The sequence below is a fragment of the Gorilla gorilla genome, chromosome 17 (assembly GCF_029281585.2).
Source record: "Gorilla gorilla gorilla isolate KB3781 chromosome 17, NHGRI_mGorGor1-v2.1_pri, whole genome shotgun sequence".
Lineage (NCBI taxonomy): Eukaryota > Metazoa > Chordata > Mammalia > Primates > Hominidae > Gorilla > Gorilla gorilla.
The window spans coordinates 80188789-80212814 of record NC_073241.2 but is presented as its reverse complement, the minus strand read 5'-3'; the positions used below and the strand labels follow the sequence as shown (position 1 = coordinate 80212814).

General features: G+C 38.2%; 1 protein-coding gene across 3 annotated transcripts in view; it reads right to left on the bottom strand.

The window, feature by feature from the left end:
• The window catches only part of ME2 (malic enzyme 2), a 68566-nt gene that overhangs the window by 23632 nt on the left and 20908 nt on the right, over positions 1-24026 (bottom strand). For all 3 annotated transcript variants that reach the window (XR_008673614.2, XM_004059425.5, XM_055368534.1), the window contains exons 3-11: positions 16534-16667; positions 11766-11915; positions 8449-8524; positions 7184-7345; positions 6479-6582; positions 4132-4241; positions 3917-4014; positions 3493-3606; positions 467-581 (exon numbers count right to left, since the gene is read on the bottom strand). Coding sequence is in view for 2 of the 3 variants with exons in the window: in XM_004059425.5 (XP_004059473.3) it covers positions 467-581; positions 3493-3606; positions 3917-4014; positions 4132-4241; positions 6479-6582; positions 7184-7345; positions 8449-8524; positions 11766-11915; positions 16534-16667 (1063 nt within the window). In the remaining variant the exon portion in view is untranslated. The remainder of the gene's footprint in view (positions 1-466; positions 582-3492; positions 3607-3916; positions 4015-4131; positions 4242-6478; positions 6583-7183; positions 7346-8448; positions 8525-11765; positions 11916-16533; positions 16668-24026) is intronic.

The window sequence follows — 24026 nt, the reverse complement described above, 5'->3', positions numbered from 1 at the left end:
TACAGCTATACAGCAAATTAAATAGCTCCTCTTTTAAACACTTTTACATTTTCTGCTGAGAATGTAATGCCATGATGACATAGTCTGATGGCATCTATGCAATGCCTGATTCAAAACACACTCAAAGTTTTCAGCTTTGTTGCCCACGAAAACTTTGAGTCTGCATAGAATTTTCCTGGTAAAATCTGCAAATGGCTTTGGTTTTTTTCATGTTTTGAGTCCAACAGTCATACCAACTCTAAAAGCAAATCATGATCGACTACACAGTGTCTAGGACCTAAAAGTATAAAGCAACATCTGGTAACTGAATTTCATGCATGGTAACCAAAAAGTTATCACAGAAAACATTGTACATGCTGAAAGCTAGGTAAAACTGCCAATTCATTTTTAGTAATCCTACATGGTAATTATGACTGGCAACATACAGTTAGGGAGTAAAATTATTTATCAGAAAAACTTTACCTACCGATTATAGTTGAAGGCTTCAGTATATTCACTGCATCTTCAAAAGTATCAGGTATGCTCTCTGGGGCTGAGTGAGTAAATGGTTCCTGATAACTATCTATTTTTGCTTTCCGTCCCTAAATTTTGAGATAAAATACAGTATTTTTTTAGTCAATGCATACTAAGGATGAAATAAAAAGACATCATGAGTTACACATTGTTTCTACAATAGAAATGTCTTTTCATTTTCATTTACTTTTCTCTTCAACCCATATCTTCCAACTGTATCTTCATCATGTCCATAAACTCAAATATAAAACAAAAATCAAATCTACCATTATTCCTAGAAACTTTCTAGTTCCTCTCAAAAATGCATTTACACTATGAGGTCTTCCTAAGTCCAACATGGCACAAAAGCCTACAGTCCTTTATCTGGGGTAGATGAGTTTTGGAATTAAGAAATTTTCATATTTAATTTAATTTGATTGATTTATTTTGAGATGGGGTATCACTCTGTCGCCCAGACTTGAGTGCAGTGGCAGCCTCTACCTCCCCGGGCTCAGGTGATCCTCCCACCTCAGCCTCCAGAGTAGCTGGAACTATGGGCACACACCACCATGCCCGGCTGATTTTTTTGTAGAGATGGGGTTTTGCCATGTTGCCCAGGCTGGTCTCAAACTCCTGGGCTCAAGTGATCCGTCCACCTCAGCTTCCCAAAGTGGGAAGCTGAGCCACCACATGCATGAGCCACCACTCCTGGCTGAGAATTTTTCATATTTTAGAAATACAATATGGCATATATCAAATATTACATATTCTCCCTCCCAACAGATACTCCACAACTGAACAAACTTATGAATAGTCACATCAAGTACAAAAGGTTAAGATTACAAAGAGCTTCTTATTAGTTTGAGTCAGGTTTCGCTACTAGGTAAATTCAAGGCAATCAGATTGGTCACAAAAATAAATTTTGGAAAAAATTTTGGAATTTCAAAGCCTTTAGGATTTCAGAATTGCGGACAGACACCACGGACTTGCACTACCAAGAGTTCAGAAACAAGAGGAACAGGGAATTCTGGTTAAAGATGGCTGAATGAAGAAACATGCTTTCCTTTCCAAATCCCAGGTCAAAAACCATAAAAGTTAAATTTGTAGTAATGCCACAAAGCCAGAAGAGATACCACTGACAGACTAGAACAATGAAGAATTTCTCAAAGATTTAAGGCAGACAAAAACATACTGAATGCAAAAACCAACTGAGAAGCTCATATTCTTATTTTGGTAAAAAAGAAGACTTCTGAAAAAGTGTATTTCCATCAGAACTCCAAGATAACTCCAGATAAGAACCTGCAGGGGCTAGTAAAGCAGGACACTATCATCAATCGGCTGAGAAAACCAGGCCGAGCAAACAGTGACATAAGAAGCCACTGTTTTCAAAGTTTCAAAATGAAGGGCAGTGTTTAGGATCACCAGGAGACACTGGAAGCCTAATGCCCATAGGCCAAGCTACCTGCACACTGGAAAAGAAATATATAATCTGATGATGAATATGGAGATGGACAGGGTTCTCACTTTGTGCTAAGTAAACACATTGTAGCTACCAATACTGTGTTAGACCTGACCTACCAATATGCTAAAGAATCACAACATATTTGATGAAAACCAACATTACAAAAAGAAGTACCAAACTAACTGTGTACTAGTCAAAACAAACATCCCCCAATAGCCTTCTAAATATGTGCTGTTTTATCCTTGTGCCTTACATACTAGTAAATATGGTAGTTACAGCCTCTTTGGGAGGCAGCACAGTTTAATTATTCAGAGCACAGGCTTCACAGTCAGGATACTTGGTTTTGAATCCTACCTCCGTCACTTATAAGCTGATGACTTTGGAAAACTCCCTCGACCTTTTAAACTGTTTCTTCATTTGTAAAACTTCACAGGATTTTTTGAGATGATTAAAGGAGATAATACATGTAAAGTCTTATAACAATGTCTGGTATATAACTACTATTACATTTTAAATTACATGTAGTTTGAGCACTCAAGATTTTTCATTCACATACTTTAATTTTTCATTTTATTTTTTGTACTAATAGAATACTGGTTCTAATTAACAAGAAAAGATTTTAGAACTGGAACAAAGTACATTTAGATAGCTTGCTCCACAGACATAAATGCCAAGTGACAGCTATACCATTATATTTTAATGTGTACATACAAAAATATAACAGCATTGTGTACTGGATTGGTTTAACTATGGAACAGTTTACTTATATTCAATGTGTTACACAGAAGATATATGACATTCTTAAGCTAGTGAAAATGGTAATCAATGCTAACAAAGGTAGTCAGGCCCAAAGGTACTAAGTTAATCTGGGAGATAAGCTCTTTATTATCCATAAATTGGTTTCAGGAGCACATGCTTTTTTCCTGGGGATAGGGTCCACAGATTTTTATTAGATTTCTTCAGGGGATTATGATCTCCAAAGGGTTAAGAATTTCTGCTCACGGCCAGGCACGGTAGCCTCGGGAGGCTCAGGCAGGAGAATTGCTTGAACCCAGGAGGCAGAAGTTGCAGCGAGGTGACATCGCACCACTGCACTCCAGCCTGGGTGACAGAGAGAGACTTCATCTCAAAAAATAATAATAATAATAATAAAATTAAAAGAATTTCTGCTCAAATATCAAAAGTACTGCAATACTGTAATTTAATTAGGAAGTTCTCAGTTCCTATTAAAAACCTAGTTTTAGGAGTGTCAAACACGATCATACTTGTACAATGGCCACTTGATCTCTTAAGAGCAAGACAACAAAGCAAGAAAGAGTAAGTCTGATGCCAACATAGAGATTATTAATTCAATATGAAGCAGAAGTCTTCGTAAAAGACAACAAGACTAGGGACATCTGTTGAAAAGAGAGTGGAAGGTCCCAAATGGTATAATTTGGAGACTCCAATGAGAAACAAGATTTTAAGGAATAATATTTTAAAAATCCAACTAAAAATATAATACACTCTTTTGCTTCTCCAAATTTTAAATACCTTACCTTAACTAATAAACCATACTTGTCAAACATCCAGATTTTCTTTTGTGCCTCTTGTTCTGACAGGCCATTTTCTACCATAGACATAACTATAAGATTTGCAATTCCAAGAGCAGCCTGTTCAACAAAACATAAATTTTAATATATACTAGAGTACGATGCAATGCTTGAATTACTTTATATATGAAGATTATATGCCATAAGAAATATTTGGTTTATTTTTCCCTTACAAACAAAAATTCTTTGTGATATTGTCTCGAAACATATTTTAAATTACCTGTTTTACAGCAGAACTCTTGATTTCATATCCTCTACCTCAACAAAATTACAGGCTTATTATGCTCTTTCATAAACATCAATATTCTGCCCATTTTCTAATTCTATAAGAGAGGATAGGCTTAAGTTTCAAAAAGCCTACAAAACTTACCTCTCCTGCTCCAAGGAATAAGATTTTGTGTTCGGAGATTGGTTTACTAATAACTTTTTGTGCTGCAAGAAGACCTGCTAGAGCTACTGCAGCTGTCCCTGTAAGAAAAACAAAGATTTTTACAAATAAAAAATGGGCACATTAAAAATGTTTAAAAAGTAGGAATCAAAACCCTAAAGTTTTTTTGTTTTTTTGTTTTTTTTTTTTTGCTTTACCTTGAATATCATCATTGAAAGTACAATATTTTTCTCGGTACTTTCTCAAGAATCTGAATGCATTATGATTTCCAAAGTCTTCGAACTGAATGAGTGTGTTCCGGCCATATCTAAAAACAGCAAAACCCACAATAGTTGTGTTGAAAATAACACTATTAAACAGCTTTCCACCTAATATTCCCTATGATAGCATTCAAAAATAATGTATTATGTTAGTTCAATTAAGGCCATCTGAAAAATTTCAGAGCCTGTGAAAGACTAGATCCAAAATGTAGAAATTATTCAATAAAAAAAGTATGAGGTGTTTAAAAAGAATGTGGCACAATGATAAACCCATGGGATATTAATCTATGTAAACTATTTTCAAGTGTCCAGGAGGACACTTCCTTTGACTCTGAACCTCAAAAAATATATATTTGATATGTATATTCTCATTACATTAATAGTTAAACAGCAACACAAGAAAGTATATATTAAATAAGAAATTGAAAAATAATTGCTATTTGAGTTCACTGACATTCAGAAAAAGAAGATGTTAATCGTCTAGGTGAGCTCAAGTAGTAAGGGAAGGCTTGAAAAGGAGGTGGGCCCTGAAAGAACAAAAAGTAAAGAGCTAGGAAGAAAAGCAGGCTGTTATTAGGGTGACCCTGAATTTTCAACAGTCTGGCTATATATTTCATGGTTTACATTAAGAGATAAGGGAGAAATTGGTTAATGCAGGTTGGGACCAAATAAGGGAGGATCTCGAATGCTAAATTAGAGAAGAGGGACTTTCTTCTGCATCCCATGTAGAAACAGTGAAGGCTGCAGAGAAAGGAAAATATTCACATATGACTCCCTTTAGGAAGGATAAACCTGCCAGTGATACGTAGCTCATATTGGTGTGGGGAGACTGAGTGGCAGAAGCAACTAGAAGGCTACTATGATACGAAGACAAGAGATCTGAAGCAGAAGATGCAGGAAGCAAAAGGAGTAACTATGAACTATTAGGATGAATAGAAATTGATAAGGATCAACTGGGAAATGAGGAAGAAGCTGTTACAATGTGAAGGTAATGGGGTAACTAAGAAGGTACTATTTGGTTGTCCAAGACAGGAAAGTGAGAGGAAGAAGGAGAGATGGCAATTTCTGGGAAGATGTAAAGTTCAGCTTTAGACTTGTTGACTTTGACTCTGAAAAGGAATTAATGTTTAAATATCTTCTACGTGCCAGCAATTTTAAAGGTAGGCCAGGGTTAGATCATTAAGGTAAAGAGTTTGTCTTTATCCTATGGCAATAGGAAACCAATCAGAGATTTCAAGCAAAAGAATGACATAATGAAGCACATGTTTCAAAACAATTAATCTGGTATTAAGGTGGAGATGAACTGGAGAGGAGAGAAACTGGAGGAAGAATTAGAAAACTCCAGAAGAGAGATAAGGAGAGAGCAAGATTGCGGCAATGGAAAACAGGAGACATTTAAGTGGTAGTACCCACTGAATTTGAGGATTATCTGACCGCATGGGAGACTGATGGAGAAGGCAGAAGGGTCAAAGATAACACTAAGATCAAAGTTTTGGCAACAGGATGAATGTTACTGCCAATAATAGAAGATAGGTTGTTTGGAAAGGAAAGGAGTTCAGTGTGGGATATGAATATGCACTCATAACAGAATATCCAGATGGAAGATTCTGATTATTAGAAATGCAGGCCTCACAAGAGCAGTGGAACTACAGATGGGTTTTTATGGGTTTAGTAGTAACATGCATAAAGGTCATAGTTGACCTGGCTGAAAGAGAAGAGGACTAGGTAGTTATCCACATTTAGTAAGAGACAGCAAGAATCTGTGAAGATGACAAAAAAAAAAAAAAAAAAAAAAGAGAAAGGTGGGAGAAAGACCAAGTTAGGAGGAAGCTGGTTAGTAGTCAAGAGAAGAGAGAGTTTCAAGGACATAGAAGTGGGAAAACCTGAGTCGATGGTGCAAAGAGGTAGAGAGGTGGGAGGACCCAATGGTCAGAGAACTTAAAATACAAAAGCTGCACAAGAGCTTCAGTGGAATGGTGGGCGTGAGCCTGAAGGTCAAGGCTGAAAAAGGTACTGAGCAGTAAGCGTTTGATGGAAGCAGTGAGGGCAGACTTCCCTCAAAATGTCAGGTAACTCAAGAAAGCAAGGCAGACCATGGGTACCACCTCATATCGGCACATCTAATCAGGCAGAAACAGCCAGGCAGAACAAAGTTCTCAAAAATTTAATCGCCTCCTGCTTATCTTCACAAGAAAGAAATAAAGGAAAACAAAACAAAACTTTGGTTCTTACCCCGCCCACCCCATTAAAGGTGCTTTCATATACTCAAACTTTTAAAAAATACCTGTCAGTAATAGCTTTCATAAACTCATCAATCAGGTCATCATACTGTTGTGTGCGATCTCGTTTCTGGTACAAACCCATGTAAAATGGGTCTTTTAAGAGTGCCTACAAAATAAACCAAATGTAAAAATAAAATAATTTATATGATCAGTTTAAACACATACAATAAAAATTGCAAAATAAAAAATTACTAATACGATTTTTTAAACGTATTGCCCTACAAGAAACTTTATTTTTTCTTTTTTGAGACAGTCTCACTCTTGTCACCCAGGCTGGAGTGCAATGGTGTGATCTCGGCTCACTGCAACCTCTGTCTTTTGCATTCAAGCGATTCTCTTGCCTCAGCCTTGTAGCTGGGATTACAAGCGTGTGCCACCACGCCCAGCTAATTTTTTTTGTATTTTTAGTAGAGTCTGGGTTTCACCATGTTGGCCAGGCTGGTCTTGAACTCCTGACTTTCGGTGATCTGCCCGCCTCGGCCTTCCAAAGTCCTGGGATTAGAGGCATCAGCCACCATGCCCGGCCCAAGAAACTTTTAATAGACTTAATTTACTATTATTTATATAAATATTAAAAGTGGAGTTTAAGAAAAAAAAATCTAATCATAAAACTTTCCCTTCTTAAATTATCATTTTCAAAAAAGGAATATTGTACACATTTTTAAAAATACAGGAGGAAGATAAAGGGGGAAAATGATGTTACTCACGATATTATCAGTTCCCACATCAATACACACCGGCAGGCATCTATCAGGCCGTATTCCTGCACAAGCTGTATACAAACAAAGTTTTCCTACTGGAATTCCCATTCCATAGACACCCAGATCTCCAAGACCCAGAATTCTCTCTCCATCAGTCACTACAACAGCCTTAATCACAAAAAAATGCAAATTAAAAGTTGTCAAAAATGGGGCACTACAGAAAAGCATTTTTAAAAAGATTGTTTCACTTCATATATATTTACTCTTTGCTTTTAAAAATAAAATTGTTTCTTGGCTAATTTCCAATGTAAACCAACCAAGCATACTTAAAATTCTAGGACTTCTGACTAGTATGAGACATTAACTAGATTTGATTTCCCTCTGACTTCGGTTTAGGAATAGAATTCTTCTGACTAGAGGACCAACTTAAACATCTTCAGAAAGATTAAATATGGCAGAGATGAACAAGATTCTGATGGAGAGATTACCATAAGAGAAAAATAAGAGTTTAGAAATAAACAGCATGGTACCCCAACACAATAACCTAGGCCAAACAAAAAAAACCTTAGCAACTGTGAAAAAGAAAAAGGTCTAGAACAAAAAAAATACCTACTTATAAGGAAGGTCTTAAGATGATACTGTGAGTTTAATTATTTGACCAAATTTTTGCTAGAGTATTCAAACCAACGATCATTCAATGTTTATTTTGGAAAGGCGTATAAAGGCAGGTAAGATTATTGCCTATAATAAAATTTACAAAAGCCTACCCAAAGATCTTGAAATAGGTTATTACATTTTATTTTATGAAAGATAACTAAATAGGCCAGGGCTTATATTTGCTATATTTAACATTTTTATATTTGCTAAGGTTCTAAATGTTAGATTTAAAAGAAAAAAAGGCATAACGAAACTTCTCTAACACCATTCATAAACAAAAGTTTTTGTGGCATTTTAATGTATTTTCTTTACCTAGAATAATATTAGTGAAATAGAAAAGGAAATTGAGAAGGCAGGAGACACCAGTGGTGCTGATACCGAGAGGGCTCACCTTGTATTCTAGCTCTAATTTCTTTCTCAGAGTCAACCTTTATACGAGTAGCCCATTTTATAACTACTACTATTATCATCACTTCAGCTGCAAAGCACTAAATCTGCATGTATATAAGTGCAAAATAAATCAGAGCAACAATGAAAAACTGTTCTTGGAGATTTAGAGGTAATTTACAAGAAAAGAGAAAACATTGTGAAAAGGAGGGTTGTGCTATTAGTACCTTAACATGATTTTCTGGCCAGTTATCCACAATTGATCTAACATGACCTCTGTCTGAGATCGAAATAAATAATCCCCTGCAACAGAACAAAAACACCTTTGCATTTCACAACAGCTTTGTTTCTAAGTTTTTGCTCATAATTGAAATATTTTGATATTTTAATAAAATATCAAGACATGGTATAATTTCCAAGCAGATTTAGCTAAGTCACACTGGTTTATTTTCAAACATTTTCAAGTACTTCAAACTGTAATTACACTGTTCATAGCAGATGCAACAAAGATTACTGTTAAATGATACAGTCATTTTACCCAAGAAGAAATGTAACCACATCTCATGTTCAAATAAACTCAATACACCACCAGGAAAAAAAAAAAAAAAATCTAAAGCAAGCCACCAATGCAGGAGAGCAGTACAAGGCCAACTAAACTATTGTTAAAACTTACTGAAACTGAAAATTTGAAATTTGAAGGAGCAGTAAGGGAGAGAAGAAAATTATAGTAAAATCACACAAAAGATGAGACACCTGAAGCATCAGGAAAAAGTGAAGTTACTTTTACTTATTTAATATTATTTTTTAATTGGCAAAAATTGGATATACAGTTGACCCTTGAACAATGTGGGTGTTAGAAAATCAAGTCAAAAATTTACATATGATTTTCCAAAAACTTAACTACTAATGGCCTATTACTGACCAGAAGCCTTACCAGTAACACACAGATTGACTAACAATTTTTTTTCTTTTTTCTTTTTTGACTTGGAGTTTTGCTCTTTCACCCATGCTGCAGTGAAGCGGTACGATCTCGGCTCACTGCAACCTCTGCCCCCCGAGGGTTCAAGCAATTCTCCTGCCTCAGCCTCCAGAGTAGATGGGATTTTACATGCCCGCCACCACGCCTGGCTAGTTTTTTGTATTTTTAGTAGAGACAGAGTTTCGCCATGTCGGCCAGGCTGGTCTCGAACTCCTGACCTCAAGTGTTCCACCCGCTTCAGCCTCCCAAAGTGTTAGGATTAAAGGTATGAGTCACTGTGCCTGGCCGACTAACACTATTTTGTATGCCATATGAATTCTATACTGTATTCTTACAATAAAGTAATCTAGAAAAAAGAAAATGTTATTAACAAAATCATAAAGAGGAGGAGGAGGAGGAGGGGTTGGTCTTGCTGTCTCAGGGGTGGCAGAAGCACAGGAAAATCTGAGTATAAATGGACCTTCACACCTGTGTTGTTCAAGGGTCAACTGCATTTATCATGTACAACATGTTTTGAAATATGTATAAATTGTGGAATGGCTAACAAAAAGTCATTTTAGACACAGTATATTGTTACCTAATTCAGATAATCAATCCAGATTCCAAAAGAGAAAGCAAAGAAGGAAGGGAGAGAAGGAGGAAAAAAAGAAGAAACGCAGGTTCTAGAACACAGGTCAGGCAGACGTGAGGGCCAATGGATCCTCATTGCTGTCAAACTGATCTTATGTTTAACTTTCTCATTGGTATCTTAAATTTGGCACTACTATTACAGTTCAAATCAGTTTAGTTCAGCAATTTCTCAATCTGGCTATATAATGGAATCATCTGATAAGCTTTAAAATGCCAGGGTCCCACCTCCAAAGATTCTGATTTAATTAGCTTAAAGTTTAGATCAATCAACCAACCAATCAAGATTTAATGACCATCTACAAAAACAAAACGAACAACAACAACAAAAAACCCATAGCACAATACATTGCATAAACAATATACAGTATTTGCCCTCACACATAAGCCATGCTCTTCATGTTTCAAGTCAGTTCTCAACTCTGGGTATATATCAGAATTACACCAGGCTCTTTTGTGAAACTCGTAAGTCTAGACTAACTGAATCTGAATCTCTGGGGGTGGGGATCAGGCATCAGTATTTCTAAGTTTCTCTCTATCTTTTAATCATTCTAATAAGAAACTATAAAATAGCTGAACAGCATGGTTATGTCACAGAAATGTTTTAGTTACAGTAATTGTTGGCAGCATCTAGGTTAGAACAGTCTGTTTCTCAGTGTCTTCCAGGGAACACCTGCAACACAATCACTGAGGGTGCTCACTAAAATCCGGACCTCCAGACCTTTTTTCTTTTTCATCAGAAATCTTGGGGATGGGGAGGAGAGGAAAGTTGGCAGAGATCAACATTTTGAGTAAGTCCCACAGGTATTTCTTATACACATTAAAGTTTGAAAGCCACTAGACAAGGTGACAGGAGACTGAATTTCTACACGTGGAAGAATGTGTTAATTGGGCATGGGGAAAATATTATAAGGATTGAGAAAAGTAAGAATGGATTAGAGGAATAAGAAAACTCAGATTAAGTGAAAACAGCATATGTGTGTGTGTGTGTGTGTGTGTGTGTGTGTGTGTGTGTGTATATATATATAATATTGCTTATAATTTTCCAAAGAACTGTCACATTGGTTTCTCCAACAGCTCTTTAATAGGCCCTGCTATTCCCATTTTACACATGAGGAAACACATTCATGGGGATCACGCGACTCATTCAAGAACTTGAGTCAGTCCTTGCCATTTCAGTACTCTTCCCACTTATAATGTTTGTAGGTGCTACAACTATTTGGAATGAAAATTCATTAAAAAAAGGAGAACAGGCCAGATGCAGTGGCTCACGCCTGTAAATCCCAGCACTTCGGGAGGCTGAGGCAGGCTGATCACTTGGAGTCAGGAGTTCAAGACCAGCCCAGCCAACATGGTGAAATCCCATCTCTACTAAAAATACAAAAATTAGCAGGCATGGTGGCGTGCACCTGTAATTCCAGCTACCAGGGAGGCTGAGGCACAAAAATTACTTGAACCTGGGAGGCGGAGGTTGCAGTGAGCCAAGATCATACTGCTGCACTCCACTCCAGCCTGGGTGACAAAGTGAGACTCTGTCTCAAAAACAAAAACAAACAAATTAAAACTGATTAAAAAATGAGGAAAAAAATCTCTTAATTTGACTTTATTGACAAAAATTTTAATGATAATTCGGGAGAATCTCCCACCAGAATTAAGACTTTTTTTGGCGGGGGGGCAGGTTCCAGAAGTATGTATGTAATTCCTCTAACAATCACAATAATTTAAAGAAGATTAGAAATGAATTATGCTATTTTTACAAAGATAAAAGTTATGAATATGTTGGGATTTTGTTAATCTCTTTTAATCAAAATTACGTTTTTCTGAGGTGGGAAATGTGATTTGGCTAAGAAACATAAAATAGAAATGTAATGGGTGTTATGGAATGATATTTTCCTTATTCAATAATCATTTACAAGCTTTTTTTTAAACAAGCCTTACTTTGGTCTTCTAAAGATGTGTCCATACTGGGAGCAGGCAAGACCAACCGTCGGTGTATATACAATTGGCATTAAACTCTCAATGTCATCTTGCAGTATTCTATAAAACAATTTCTCATTTCTTTCTTGTATTCCCATTATGTAGATATATCTGAAATGAAGCACAGTAAATAATGTCTAAGTCAGCCTGCATTACATTAAAAGTCTTGGCTTATGAAAGTTAAATCTAAATGTCTAAAATTGAAATTGAGCCCCATTCTCACATCACATTCTAAAAAAAACCCAAAACCTTAGATTATTACTATTTAACACCCAGGACTAAAAATTAACAAAAATATGAGGGTACTTAAATAGTAGATGATGTTGACGATGAAATAACAATAGAAACAATGTTTACTGAACCCTAACTGTGGGTCAGGCTCTGTAGAAGGCACTGGAAATGCAAAGATCACCATGAGGTCGGTCCTTACGCTTAAAGAATCAGTCTTCAAGGAGACTGACATATAAACAAGGAAGCAAAATAAAGTGGCATTAATTCAAACATTTGCTTAACACTATATGCCTGGCACTATTCTCCAGGGATATAAGAAGTTACCTCTATTTTCAAGGAGTTTATAACCCAGGAGGGTTAGAAGCATTATAAGGTCTACATAGAGTGCAGAAGCAGCACAAAAAAGGCAATTGTCAATTGATGTCAATAAATATATAAATAACTTGTTTTTAAATTTAGAGAACAGGGAAATATCAGCTTGAAAGCTTGAAAGTCAGTAATCATCTTGAATTAAATATGCCTAAAGCAGACTTATCTTTCCGCTGACCTTGTTTCTTCTGCTATCACGTGACCAAATGCGAAACCCAGATTCCATTCTTGATTTATTCCTCTCCTACCCTCCCCAACCCTCCCCAACACCAATCCTATAAATCACCAAGTCCTACAGAGTCTACCTGCTAAGTAGCTTTCAAATATATCCATTTGCTCCCTCCACCCTTGCACAGTACAAGCTACCATCATTTCTCAGCTGATTTACCTCAAAAGCCTTCTTACCAGTCTTTATAAATACAATTTCCTCCTATGCTCCAATTCATTCTTCTCTTAAAAACCTAACTGTGATCATTTCTGTTCTCAAGTCACTTCCAAATAAATCATCGTAAAATAAGGCTCAAGCTCCTAAAATAGTTAACAAAACCTCTGCCTACTTTTCAGCCTCATCTTCTTCACGTTGACTTACTTCAGCTCCTCAAATGCATCACAACTCAACCTGGACTTGCTGCGTTTGATGCACCATTTGCCTGCACTCTCTCTCCAGGTATAGTCCTATACACGTGCGCTCCAAATGCAGCTCAGGTGGCGTGCTCTCTGGGGGCCCTTTTCTGTCCACTCCCCTCCCCTATCATGTATACATACATGCTTTAGACTTTCCTATTTTCAGGTCCCATGATAGCCTACTTCCCTCTGTTAACTCTCACTCCACTCCTTGACTTTCTGGCTTCCTCCAGTCTAGACAATACCGTAAGTTAGAAATGATCACCTCATATACTTCTATAGTTCCAGGAACTATTAACAGCAATATGTGGCATATAACTGGTGTGCAAATATTTGGTGAATAAATGAGAAGTGATCCCTTCAATTTTATTTTCTACATAGCTAATAGTGGAAGAAATGGTATCAATAGATAGAAATTAAAGGGAAGAAGACTTCTCTGCAGTATAGGGAAGTAAACAAACTGAGCTGCTAAAATGGAATGGATGGCTTTGTGAGATGGAAATAATGTTAAGGGAAGAACAGATGACCTATGAGGCATGTGATAGAGGGAAGCTGTACAAGTCATGGATCTCCTCAATGCTACCACTTTCAATCTTTATTTCACTTTAGTCAGTCTTCTGTGTGCCTCAGTGATGGGCAGCACTCACCTAGGATCATTATAGCTCAGCAATGGTGAATGCCCTTATCCACTCTTGGATCACAATCCTCTACCATTTTGGGTAGCCATATGATGCCCTCACTTCGTCATCCTTCAGAGGGATCTCTAGCTCTTTGACTGCTTCATTTTCTTCCAATTCTATGGGCTCCCTTCAGGATCCTCTTTATTTCCTGCTCTGAATCCCAGGATCAAATCTCTCACTCTGAGCAAATCTCTCCCTGTCATTACTGTTTAGGAATCCCCACATGATTTATCACTGTACTACCCTTCCACAGTGTCTGCCTTTCCACCAGAGATAGTGAACTCTCTGAAGAGAAGGGCTGAGTGTTTTCATTTGTGGAGTTTCAAAGCTTAGAACAATGCCAGGCACATTAGCAGTCCTGAATATTAACTGAATGAATTTATGTAACACCTGCCTTTGCCAGCCCAGCAAACTCCAAGCCTGAATCAGTGTTACATTTCATTTTTTCTATGGAAAAATAACATTGCTGTGCAGAATGGCACCAATACAAACAAGATCTTGCCACCAGGCCATCAGGGTCTGCTCTCACCCCTTTAACCTGCTCTTGTTTAGCCTTTCTTTTTCTTTTTTTTTTTTTTTTCTGAGACAGGGTCTCACTCTGTCACCCAGGCTGGAGTGCAGTGGTGCAATCATGGCTCACTGCAGCCTTGACCTCCTGGGCTTAAGTTATCCTCCTGCCTCAGTCTTCTGAGCTGCTGCAACTATAGGTATGCAACACCATGCCTGGCTTTTTTTTTTTTTTTTTTTTTTTTGTGTAGAAACAGGGTCCCACTCTGTTGCCCAGGCTGGTCTGGAACTCCTGGGCTCAAGTGATCCTCCCACCTTGACCTCCCAAAATGCTGGGATTACAGGCATGAGCCACCAAGCCTACCTTTTGTTCAGCTTTATCTTATAGCCACATGGCTCTTCCAAGCATTTCTCACTCTCCTCACCAACTCTACTCAACCCTGGCCCTTCTAAATCTGAGCGATGACTTTCATATTCTATGTCATAAAGGAAAGCAAGATCATCAGTTAAGATTGAGAGTTCACTACTTCTGCTCAATCATCTCCATACTTATCCTTACTATCTGTATTTATGTTTATTTCAGCTTCGGCGAATGAGCTGTTCTTTGTTCTTGCTCAAGACCAGCCACTCTATCTCCGCATTTGACCCTATGACTTTTTCCTTTCCCTAGACCTTGCTCTATCAATTATCCTTTCTCCTGGGCTCACTCCTCCTAACTACGATGAAACATTAAATTTTCTTCCAGCTTGAAACACACTTAATCCCAAGTCTTACTTTACTTATTATTTAATATCTTCCTTCCCTCCTTACCTGAACTTCTTGTAAGGGTAGTTTACATTTCCTCCCCCTCCATTCATTTTTCAATCTATCACAGTATCTCTTTTGCTCTATCACATCAAAGAAACCACTCTTACCAGTCACCAATAATCTCCTATACTTAACAAACTCAATTGATATGCTTAGTTCTATATGCAGACCGATCCCTCTACCCAGAATACTTTGCCTGCTACCTGTAACATCCTGTTTACAATTCAGCTTAGGCATCACTCCCTTCAGGAAGCTGTTATCTGATTCCCCAAGTTGAGCTAGATGCCCTCTGCGTGCTCTCAGAATATATCTGCTTGTACCTTTTTCTCATTGTACTGTACATTGTGGTCTAGAGACCAATAACAATCATAGCATAACTGTCTGTTGATGACTTTTAGAAGACAGGGCTATGAGTTACTGGGTTGGTCATATATATTAAGTTTGCTGCCTGGTGCAGTGGCTCAAGCCTGTAATCCCAGCACTTTGGGAGGCCAAGGCGGGCAGATTGCTTGAGTCCAGGAGTTTGAAACCAGCCTGGGAAATATGGGCAATATGGTGAAACCCTGTCTCTACTAAAAATTACAAAAATTAGCCGGGTGTGGTGGTGCACTCCTGTAATCCCAGCTACTTGGGAGGCTGAGGTAGGAGAACTGCTTGAGCCCGGGAGGCAGAGGTTGCAGTGAGCCGAAATTGTGCCACTGCACTCCAGCCTGGGCAACAGAGTGAGATCCTGTCTCAAAAAAAAAGAAAAGAAAAGAAAAGAAAAAGTCCAGGCGCAGTGGCTCATGCCTGTAATCCCAGCACTTTGGGAGGCTGAGGCGGGTGGATCACCTGAGGTCAGGAATTTGACACCAGCCTGGCCAACATGGTGAAACTCCATCTCTACTAAAAATACAAAAATTAGCCAGGCATGGTGGTGGGCGCCTGTAATCCCAACTACTCAGGAGGCTGAAGCAGGAGAACTGCTTGAACTTGGGAGGCGGAGACTGCAGTAAGCTGAGATCGCACCACTGCACTCCAGCCTGGGCAACAGAGCGAGACTCCATCTCAAAAAGAGAAACAAAAAAAGTTTGCCAGGGGTAGCTTTGGGTACACCTCTTTTTTATCCTCCAAAGTATCCTAGATTAGGTGATATAGTATATGGTCATCCTATCTATTACCCACTTTATAGCCTCAGTGGCTGGTACAGTGTCAAACACAAAGCAGGTGATCAATAAAAGTTGTTGAATAAAATGGGTGCAAATTAGATGGTATCCTTTGCTTCTAATATTCCATTCAAACCTGAATTGCTCTGACTGTAAGCATAAAAACTAATTTGTTAAGTTTTACAATAGTGAATACTTGTGAAGTATTCACTGAAGTGAAAGAAACACAATCATTATAAAAGTAGTTAACTGACAAAACACAAACTTATATAAGATTGTGTATTTCTCATGCCATAATAACCATAATGCTCATAAGTTTTCTAATCAGAATACCAATAAAAAAAGAAACATCTAAGCAACTCTTACTTTTCCAAAGGGCTAGTCATTTTCTTCAAGTTTCTATGAAATCGTAAGGCTTGAATATCTTGTGTCTCTATTTTGGGAGGTAGAAGTCCTTGAAGACCAAGCATTTGTCGTTCTTGTAAAGTAAATGCCATTCCCTAAGGAGGAGAAATAAAAGGATTAAAAATTATTACTTACTGGGGTAGTAATGACATTGTTCTTCAAAATATAATTTAAATGCAAATTTGAAAAATCAATGACATATTATTTTTGCCCACGCTTTCAAAACTTTGTAAGACTGATGTCAGTATTGGTCAGGGTGTGAAAAATAGTTATTCTCACAAATCACTGCTGGGAATATAAACTAGTTTAGGCCTTTGGAAGACAGTTTTAAAGTACTCTTAAATTTTTTATATACATATTATTCATCAAGCAATCTGACTTCCAGGGAGCTATTCTAGAGAAACATTCTTAATGGCATACAAAGGCATATACAAAAAGTTTAGTTGTAGCATTGTTTCTAGTTCTCTTGGCTATTACAAGCTAACAAAAAGCCCATTAACTATGAAAGAGTTAAGCATCCTACGGTATATTCATACCATGAAATACCATTAAAAGGGGAATAGAAGAAATGATGCTTAAGAAAAAATTAAACTATGTCATAAGAAAATCTTTTTCAATTTCTGGTATTTGACTATGGGTTAAATTCTTCGTATCAAAGCAATGTCAATGAAAATACTGGAGCAAGGCCTTTGGAAAATCTTTTCCTCCATAAAAGCAACAAGAACACTGGACAAATAACCAGAAGCAACTTCTTCAACATTCTGCAAATTTACCAAAGGAATGCAGCAATCAGGGAGCAGTTATTCAGGAAAAATGGCTGGATTTCAGTAAGCAACAAGCTTTGTGAGTTTTAAATCGAAAACTAACACCTCACAATTACTATGAAAATCAGCAGCCTGGAAGCCACCAGGGCAGGAAGAAGGGGCTGGAGATTCTTCTAAGCCCCATTCCAGGAAAATGTCATTATTTGACCTGTCTGGTGGTTCCCTGGAAGACCCCACTTGCAAGGCTACCTTCATTTGACCTAACTTGGCGCTCACCCCATCTGAAAAGCCATTTCCCCAGAAGTGCTTGTTGGAAACAATCAGAGGCAATAATTTAGCATAGCAGCTGCCCAAAGCAGTGGATAACAGTTGAGAAAAACAATAGGGCAACAAAAAGCTCACAAGGAAAAGCTAAAGAATGAGATGACCATGGGGTTGGAGCTTTCAAAAGCCATGAGGTATTACCAGGACTCTAGAAGGTCACATACATGAGCTGTGGACACATCCAGGAAAGACCTGAAAAGACCCTAGCTCACACCTCTGGCTAACCTTGAGGCTCTGTGCAAGCAGGAAGTGAAGGCTTCTGGGTAGTTGTAAACTGTCTGGTTCAGTGCTGGAGGTATGCCGCAACATGCACACAGAGCCGCTTGGCAAAAAATGGGAAATTTACTAGTTCCAAGCATTTAAGTCTTTGTCTAATTATCAGCTGACCACAAAACTAACCAATCAGAGACTTCAGTGGGCACGTACAAGAATACAGATTTTATAAAGAATAGTTTGGAGGCCAGGCACGGTGGCTCATGCCTGTAATCCCAGTACTTTGGGAGGCCAAGGTGGGCAGATCACCTGAGGTCAGGAATTCGAGAACAGCTTGGCCAACATGGTGAAACCCTGTCTCTACTAAAAGTACAAAAATTAGCCGGGCGTGGTGGCATGTGCCTGTGGTCCCAGCTACTCGGGGGGCTGAGACAGGAGAATCGCTTGAACCTGGGAGGTGGAGGTTGCAGTGAGCCAAGATCATGCCCCTATACTCCAGCCTAGGCAAAAGAGCAATACTCCATCTCAAAAAAAGAGAAGAATTAGTTTGGAAATATCACTAAACAAGCAAAAGTAGCAGCAATACAACAAACCCTGGGAGGAGTATTTGATTTCCTGAACTGCTACCTTATTTAAAATGTCCAGTTTTCAACAAAAAATCATGAAACTGTCCTTGAGGAAGCCTAAACATTGTACTTACTAGATAAAGACTTTACATTCACATCTTTGAATACATTCAAAGACTTAAAAGACACCATGTCTAAAGAACTAAAGGAAAGTATGAGAATAATGTCCCACCAAATTGAGACTACCAACAAAGAAATTAAATGGAAATTCTGGGAATGAAAGTACTGCAAACCAAAAATAAAATTCTAAGGTCTCCCAACCACCTGAATGGACTTCCTCCTTGGCCAGAGCACTCTTAACATTTAACCTGAAAAGGCTGGTTTAGGTTATGATGGCATGGGGGGTCGGACATGCCTCACTATACTCCTCCAGCATTAACATCAACACAGACCTTAAGCCTGATAAGAAACATTTACAATCTATTCTCTCTGAAGCCTCTTACCTGGAGGCTTCATCTGCATGAAGAAACTCTGGTCTCCAAAGCCTCCTATCATAATCCAGACATTTATTTCTATTGATAATAACTCAACCAACTGCCAATAAGAAAAAATTTAAACCTGCCTGTAACCTGGAAGCCCCCACTTCGAGTTGTCCCACCTTTCTGGACTGAACCAATGTGTGTCTTAAATGTATTTGATGTCTCATGTCTCCCTAAAATGTACAAAACCAAGCTGTGCCCCCACAACCTGGGGTACATATTTTCAGGATCTCCTGGGGCTGTTTCACAGGCCATGGTCACTCATATTTGGCTCAGAATAAATCTCTTCAAATATTTTACAGAGTTTTAATATTTTCATCAACAGTACAATAAATGAAAATAAAAAATTTACCAGAGGGGTTCAACAGTAGATCTGAGCAAGTGGGAAAGAATCAGCAAACTTAAAAATAGGTCACCCAAGATTATCTAGTCTAAGATAGAAAGAAAAAAGAATAAAGAAATATGAACTGCCAGATGCGGTGGCTCACGCCTCTAATCCCAGCACTTTGGGAGGCTCAGGTGGGTGGTTCATGAGGTCAAAAGATCAAGACCATCCTGGCCAACATGGTAAAACCCCATCTCTACTAAAAATACAAAAATTAGCTGAGTGTGGTGGCATGTGCCTGTAGTCCCAGCTACTCGAGAGGCTGAGGCAGGAGAATTGCTTGAACCCGGGAGGCGGAGGCTGCAGTGAGCTGAGATTGTGCCACCGCACTCCAGCCTGGTGACAGAGGGAGACTCTGTCTCAAAAAAAAGATGAACAGAATCTCAGAGACCTGTAAGACACCATCAAGTACGCCAACATATGCATAATGAAGTTTGAGGAGAGGAGAGAAAGAAGCAGAATAATATTTCAAGAGAAAATGCCCCAAAACTTCCCAAATATGAGAAACATTAATCCACACATCCAGTAAGCTCAACAACTCCAAGTATGATAAACTCAAAAGAGATCTACGCCTAGACAAAGAGAAAAACAAGTTTGCAGGTGGAGCATAGTCTAAATGCATTACCATACTTCTCTAAAGAAATAATGTCGGCCAGGCGCAGTGGCTCATGCCTGTAATCCCAGCATTTTGGGAGGCCAGCGCGGATAGATTGCTTGAGCCCAGGAGTTCGAGACCAGCTAGGGCAGCATGGTGAAACCCCATCTCTACAAAAATACAAAAATTAGCCAGGTGTGGTGGCACATGCCTGTAGTACCAGGTACTCAGAGGCTGAGGTGGGAGGATCTCCTAAGCCTGGAAGGTCGAGGCTGCAGGGAGCCATGACTGTGCCACTATACTTCTGCCTGGGTGACAAAGTGAGATCCTGTCTCAAAAAAAAAAGTACACTTTGCCTATCCTTATTGCCAAAGATAAATGGAGTTGACTACACAAGGTTGCACTGCCTATTTCCTATTTAGATTTAAGGGACACTCAAAAGTGATTTATTTATAATGCAGAGTAAAAAATAAAATGATTAAATAATTTTATGTATAGATATTTATGTTAACAGTTGATTAAGTTCTAAAATTTGCTAGGCTGGTGTTAATAAGTGAAGCAAGCCTGTGATGATGACATTAGTTTAAAATGAATGGCTTGATTAGTTTAGTATTAAGCAGAAATGATCATCCTCTTATCTACTCTTCCCCTACTTTCTCCATCTCCCTTTGCCACTTCTCCCAAGACTCCCTTTTTCTCATCTATGCAACAGCAATTCCCTCCCTCCCAATTTACATAGCAGAGGTGTACTTCCTCCAGCTGATCCTGAAAGACCCTGAACTATTTTACTTTAGGCACATGCAGTTTCTCCACACGAGTCAATATTGACACAAATCTCTTAAACAGACACTTGAACATTCAGGTAAACATGCTAGGGGGCCAGTAAAGGTGCAAAGCTGGGAGTCTCATCAGCCACTGGAATTCCAAATCCAAAGGCTACTACACTATTATGCACCCATATATTTATTATACAGCTTATCAAACATTTTAGAGATATATTTATAGTATACTTTTCCCAGTGGTAAAATTGCATATAAAAGTATACGTTATAATCTTAAAAGTAAGTATACTTTTAAGAGAATCATGGCCAAATAAAAATAGATGATAGAGGCCAGGCACAGTGGCTCACGCCTGTAATCCCAGCACTTTGGGAGGCTGAGGCGAGTGGATCACCTGAGGTCAGGAGTTTGAGATCAGCCTGGACAACACGCTGAAACCCCGTCTCTACCAAAAATACAAAATTAGCCAGGCGTGGTGGCACATGCCTGTAATCCCAGCTACTTGGGATGCTGAGGCAGGAGAATCGCTTGAAACTGGGAGCGGAGGATGTGGTGAGCCAAAATCGCACCACTGCACTCCAGCCTGGGCAACAAGAGTAAATCTCTGTCTCACCAAAAAAAAAAAAAAAAAAAAAAAAAAAGGTGATAGAATAATAGCAATGTGATTTTTAAATATTTTATTAGTCATATTATTTGTGTAAATAACCAGAAGAAAATTCTAAATTTATTAAAGAACTAGCCGGGAGAAGTTAAAATATAAACAAATAAATTAACAAAACCCTCAGAGAACTAATAACCAGAAAACCAGAGTTCCAGATACAAAGCTTGAGCATGTCCTTAAATCTTAGGGATGGAATCTACAAAATAAAGGAGTTATTGATTCTCTTCTTTAACACTCCTTCTCGAATTAAGTTAATGGTTTGCATAGGTATTTACTATGTACTTAGCTCTTTTAGTTCTGGCAATCTATGGTTCATTATTCTAAATAGAGTCCATTAGGATATTTGAATTTGGCTGAAATAAATTAAGAATCTGTAGTAAAATCTCTTCACAATCTTACATCTTGAAAAGAATACTTGGTTTAAAAGAGATGTTTAGTAGTATTACGGGAGGAACTAGAAAAAGAAAAAAACGTAGATAGCAGGAGTTACTTGAGAATTACTAGGTTATATCAATAGTGTTCAGGTGTTTTTTAAAAAAAATTTCAGAAGGACTCCTATACCTTTAGCCCACTGGGTCATCAATAAAAATGTTGGCATCTCTCTTGCTAAGGCAGCCAACACAGAGGCAGGAAGAACAAAAGTGAAAAAAAAAATTGAGGGTCGGAGGCTACGTACATAGTTTAGAGTTGGCTCACCTTGTAATCAAACAATTGTACACTTTTACTGTTGTAATCATAATAAAACCTCAGCCTGAATCCTTCCCAAATTTCTTGTTTGAGCACTCTACCCTATGGAAGCATTATTAAAGTGTAAAAGAAAGTATCACTTATATCTACCTCTAAAAGCTTTAAATCCACACTAAAAATGAATAGCCAATTCATTTGTTATATATTTTCTCATCTCTCTGATTCAACCAAATATTTATTTTCTGGTACTCATTTCATACTTTAAAGCACATTTTATCTGTATCTTTAAGCCTTGTACAATCTAATATAAGACATATCCTGAGAGTAACAGAAATAATCTAAGACTAAAACAACTCTCTAATACAAATCAGACTCTTTAATACTGATTTACGTTTGTAATGAGAAATGTAAGATAGAAGGCAAACGATTCAGGAGATAGAATCCATTTACACACATTTATATGCAGGAGATAAAATGCATTCCCTTAACCTCAATACGGATAGGCACTATGTAGCCAGTGCCTCACTAGCACTCAAATGCTTGTTTAGACTTCTGAAAATGTGTTAATTGAGATGAAATTGCACTAAAAGGGCAAATTATAACTAAGTGGCAAGCTCTGTTCATCACAAATCCACAATTATTCACATCACATGTTCTATGGCTTATGTTGTTTTGGTATAGAAATTAGGTGTTAATACATAAATTTGAAATAAAATATACTCACTGTATTAGCCCATTCTCATGCTGCTATGACGAAATACCAAGACTGAGTAATTTATAAGAAAAGAGGTTTAACTGACTCACAGTTCCACATGGCTGGGGAGACCTCAGGAAACTTACAATTATGGTAGAAGGCCCCTCTACCCAGGGTGGCAGGAGAGAGAATGAGTGCTGAGCGAAGGGGGAAGTCCCTTATAAAGCCACCGGCTCTTGTGAGAACTCACTCACTATCACAAGAACAGCATGGGGGAAACCACCCCCACGATTCAATTACCTCCACCTGGTCCTACCTTTGACACGTGGTAATTATTAAAATTCAAGATGAGATTTGGGTGGTGATGCAGAGCCAAATCATATCACTCAACTGAAAACTTTTTAATGTAATTTAAAATTGTTCTTGGCCGGGCGTAGTGGCTCACGCCTGTAATCCCAGCACTTTGGGAGGCTGAGGTGGGCAGATCACGAGGTCAGCAGATTGAGACTACAGTGAAACACCATCTCTACTAAAAATACAAAAAATTAGCTGAGCACGGTGGCAGGCGCCTGTAGTCCCAGCTACTAGGGAGGCTGAAGCAGGAGAATGGCGTGAACCCAGAAGGCAGAGCTTGCAGTGAGCCGAGATCACGCCACTGCACTCCAGCCTGGGCAACAGAGCGAGACTCCATCTCAATAAATAAATAAATAAATAAATAAAATTATTCTTACTTTTTTCCTTCTTCCTCCCCCTATTCTTATTTTTTAAAAAAACTGCATCACTCAATTTTTAAGACTTTGTAAGATGAAATGGGCTTTGTAATGCAAGCCATGAGGAGTGGCTGTAAATACAGATGAAACTTCATTTGCTCAAAAAATGATAAGAAAACACATAAATCAGTACATTGGGAAAAGAGGTGTGAATAGGGGTATTTCCCAACTTGTTTTACAAGAGTAGGTAACAAAACTCCTATCTAATCCAAACTTATTTTCTGGAAACAAAACCTATGTTTAATTATCTGTGAAACTCCGAGCACCAATCATGTCAGATTTTGTTTTCCTATTTGCTCATCTGTTTATGCATTCATCCATCTACCCAGCATGTACTGAGGCTCTGTGTGTGCTAAGTACTCTGCGGTAAGATAATGAGGATACAGACTAAGATATGGTCATTGTCCTCAATGGAGGAATGAGATAATTCCAACTGAGTATGATACACGGTACTGACAGAAGTGAGCACAAGAATGC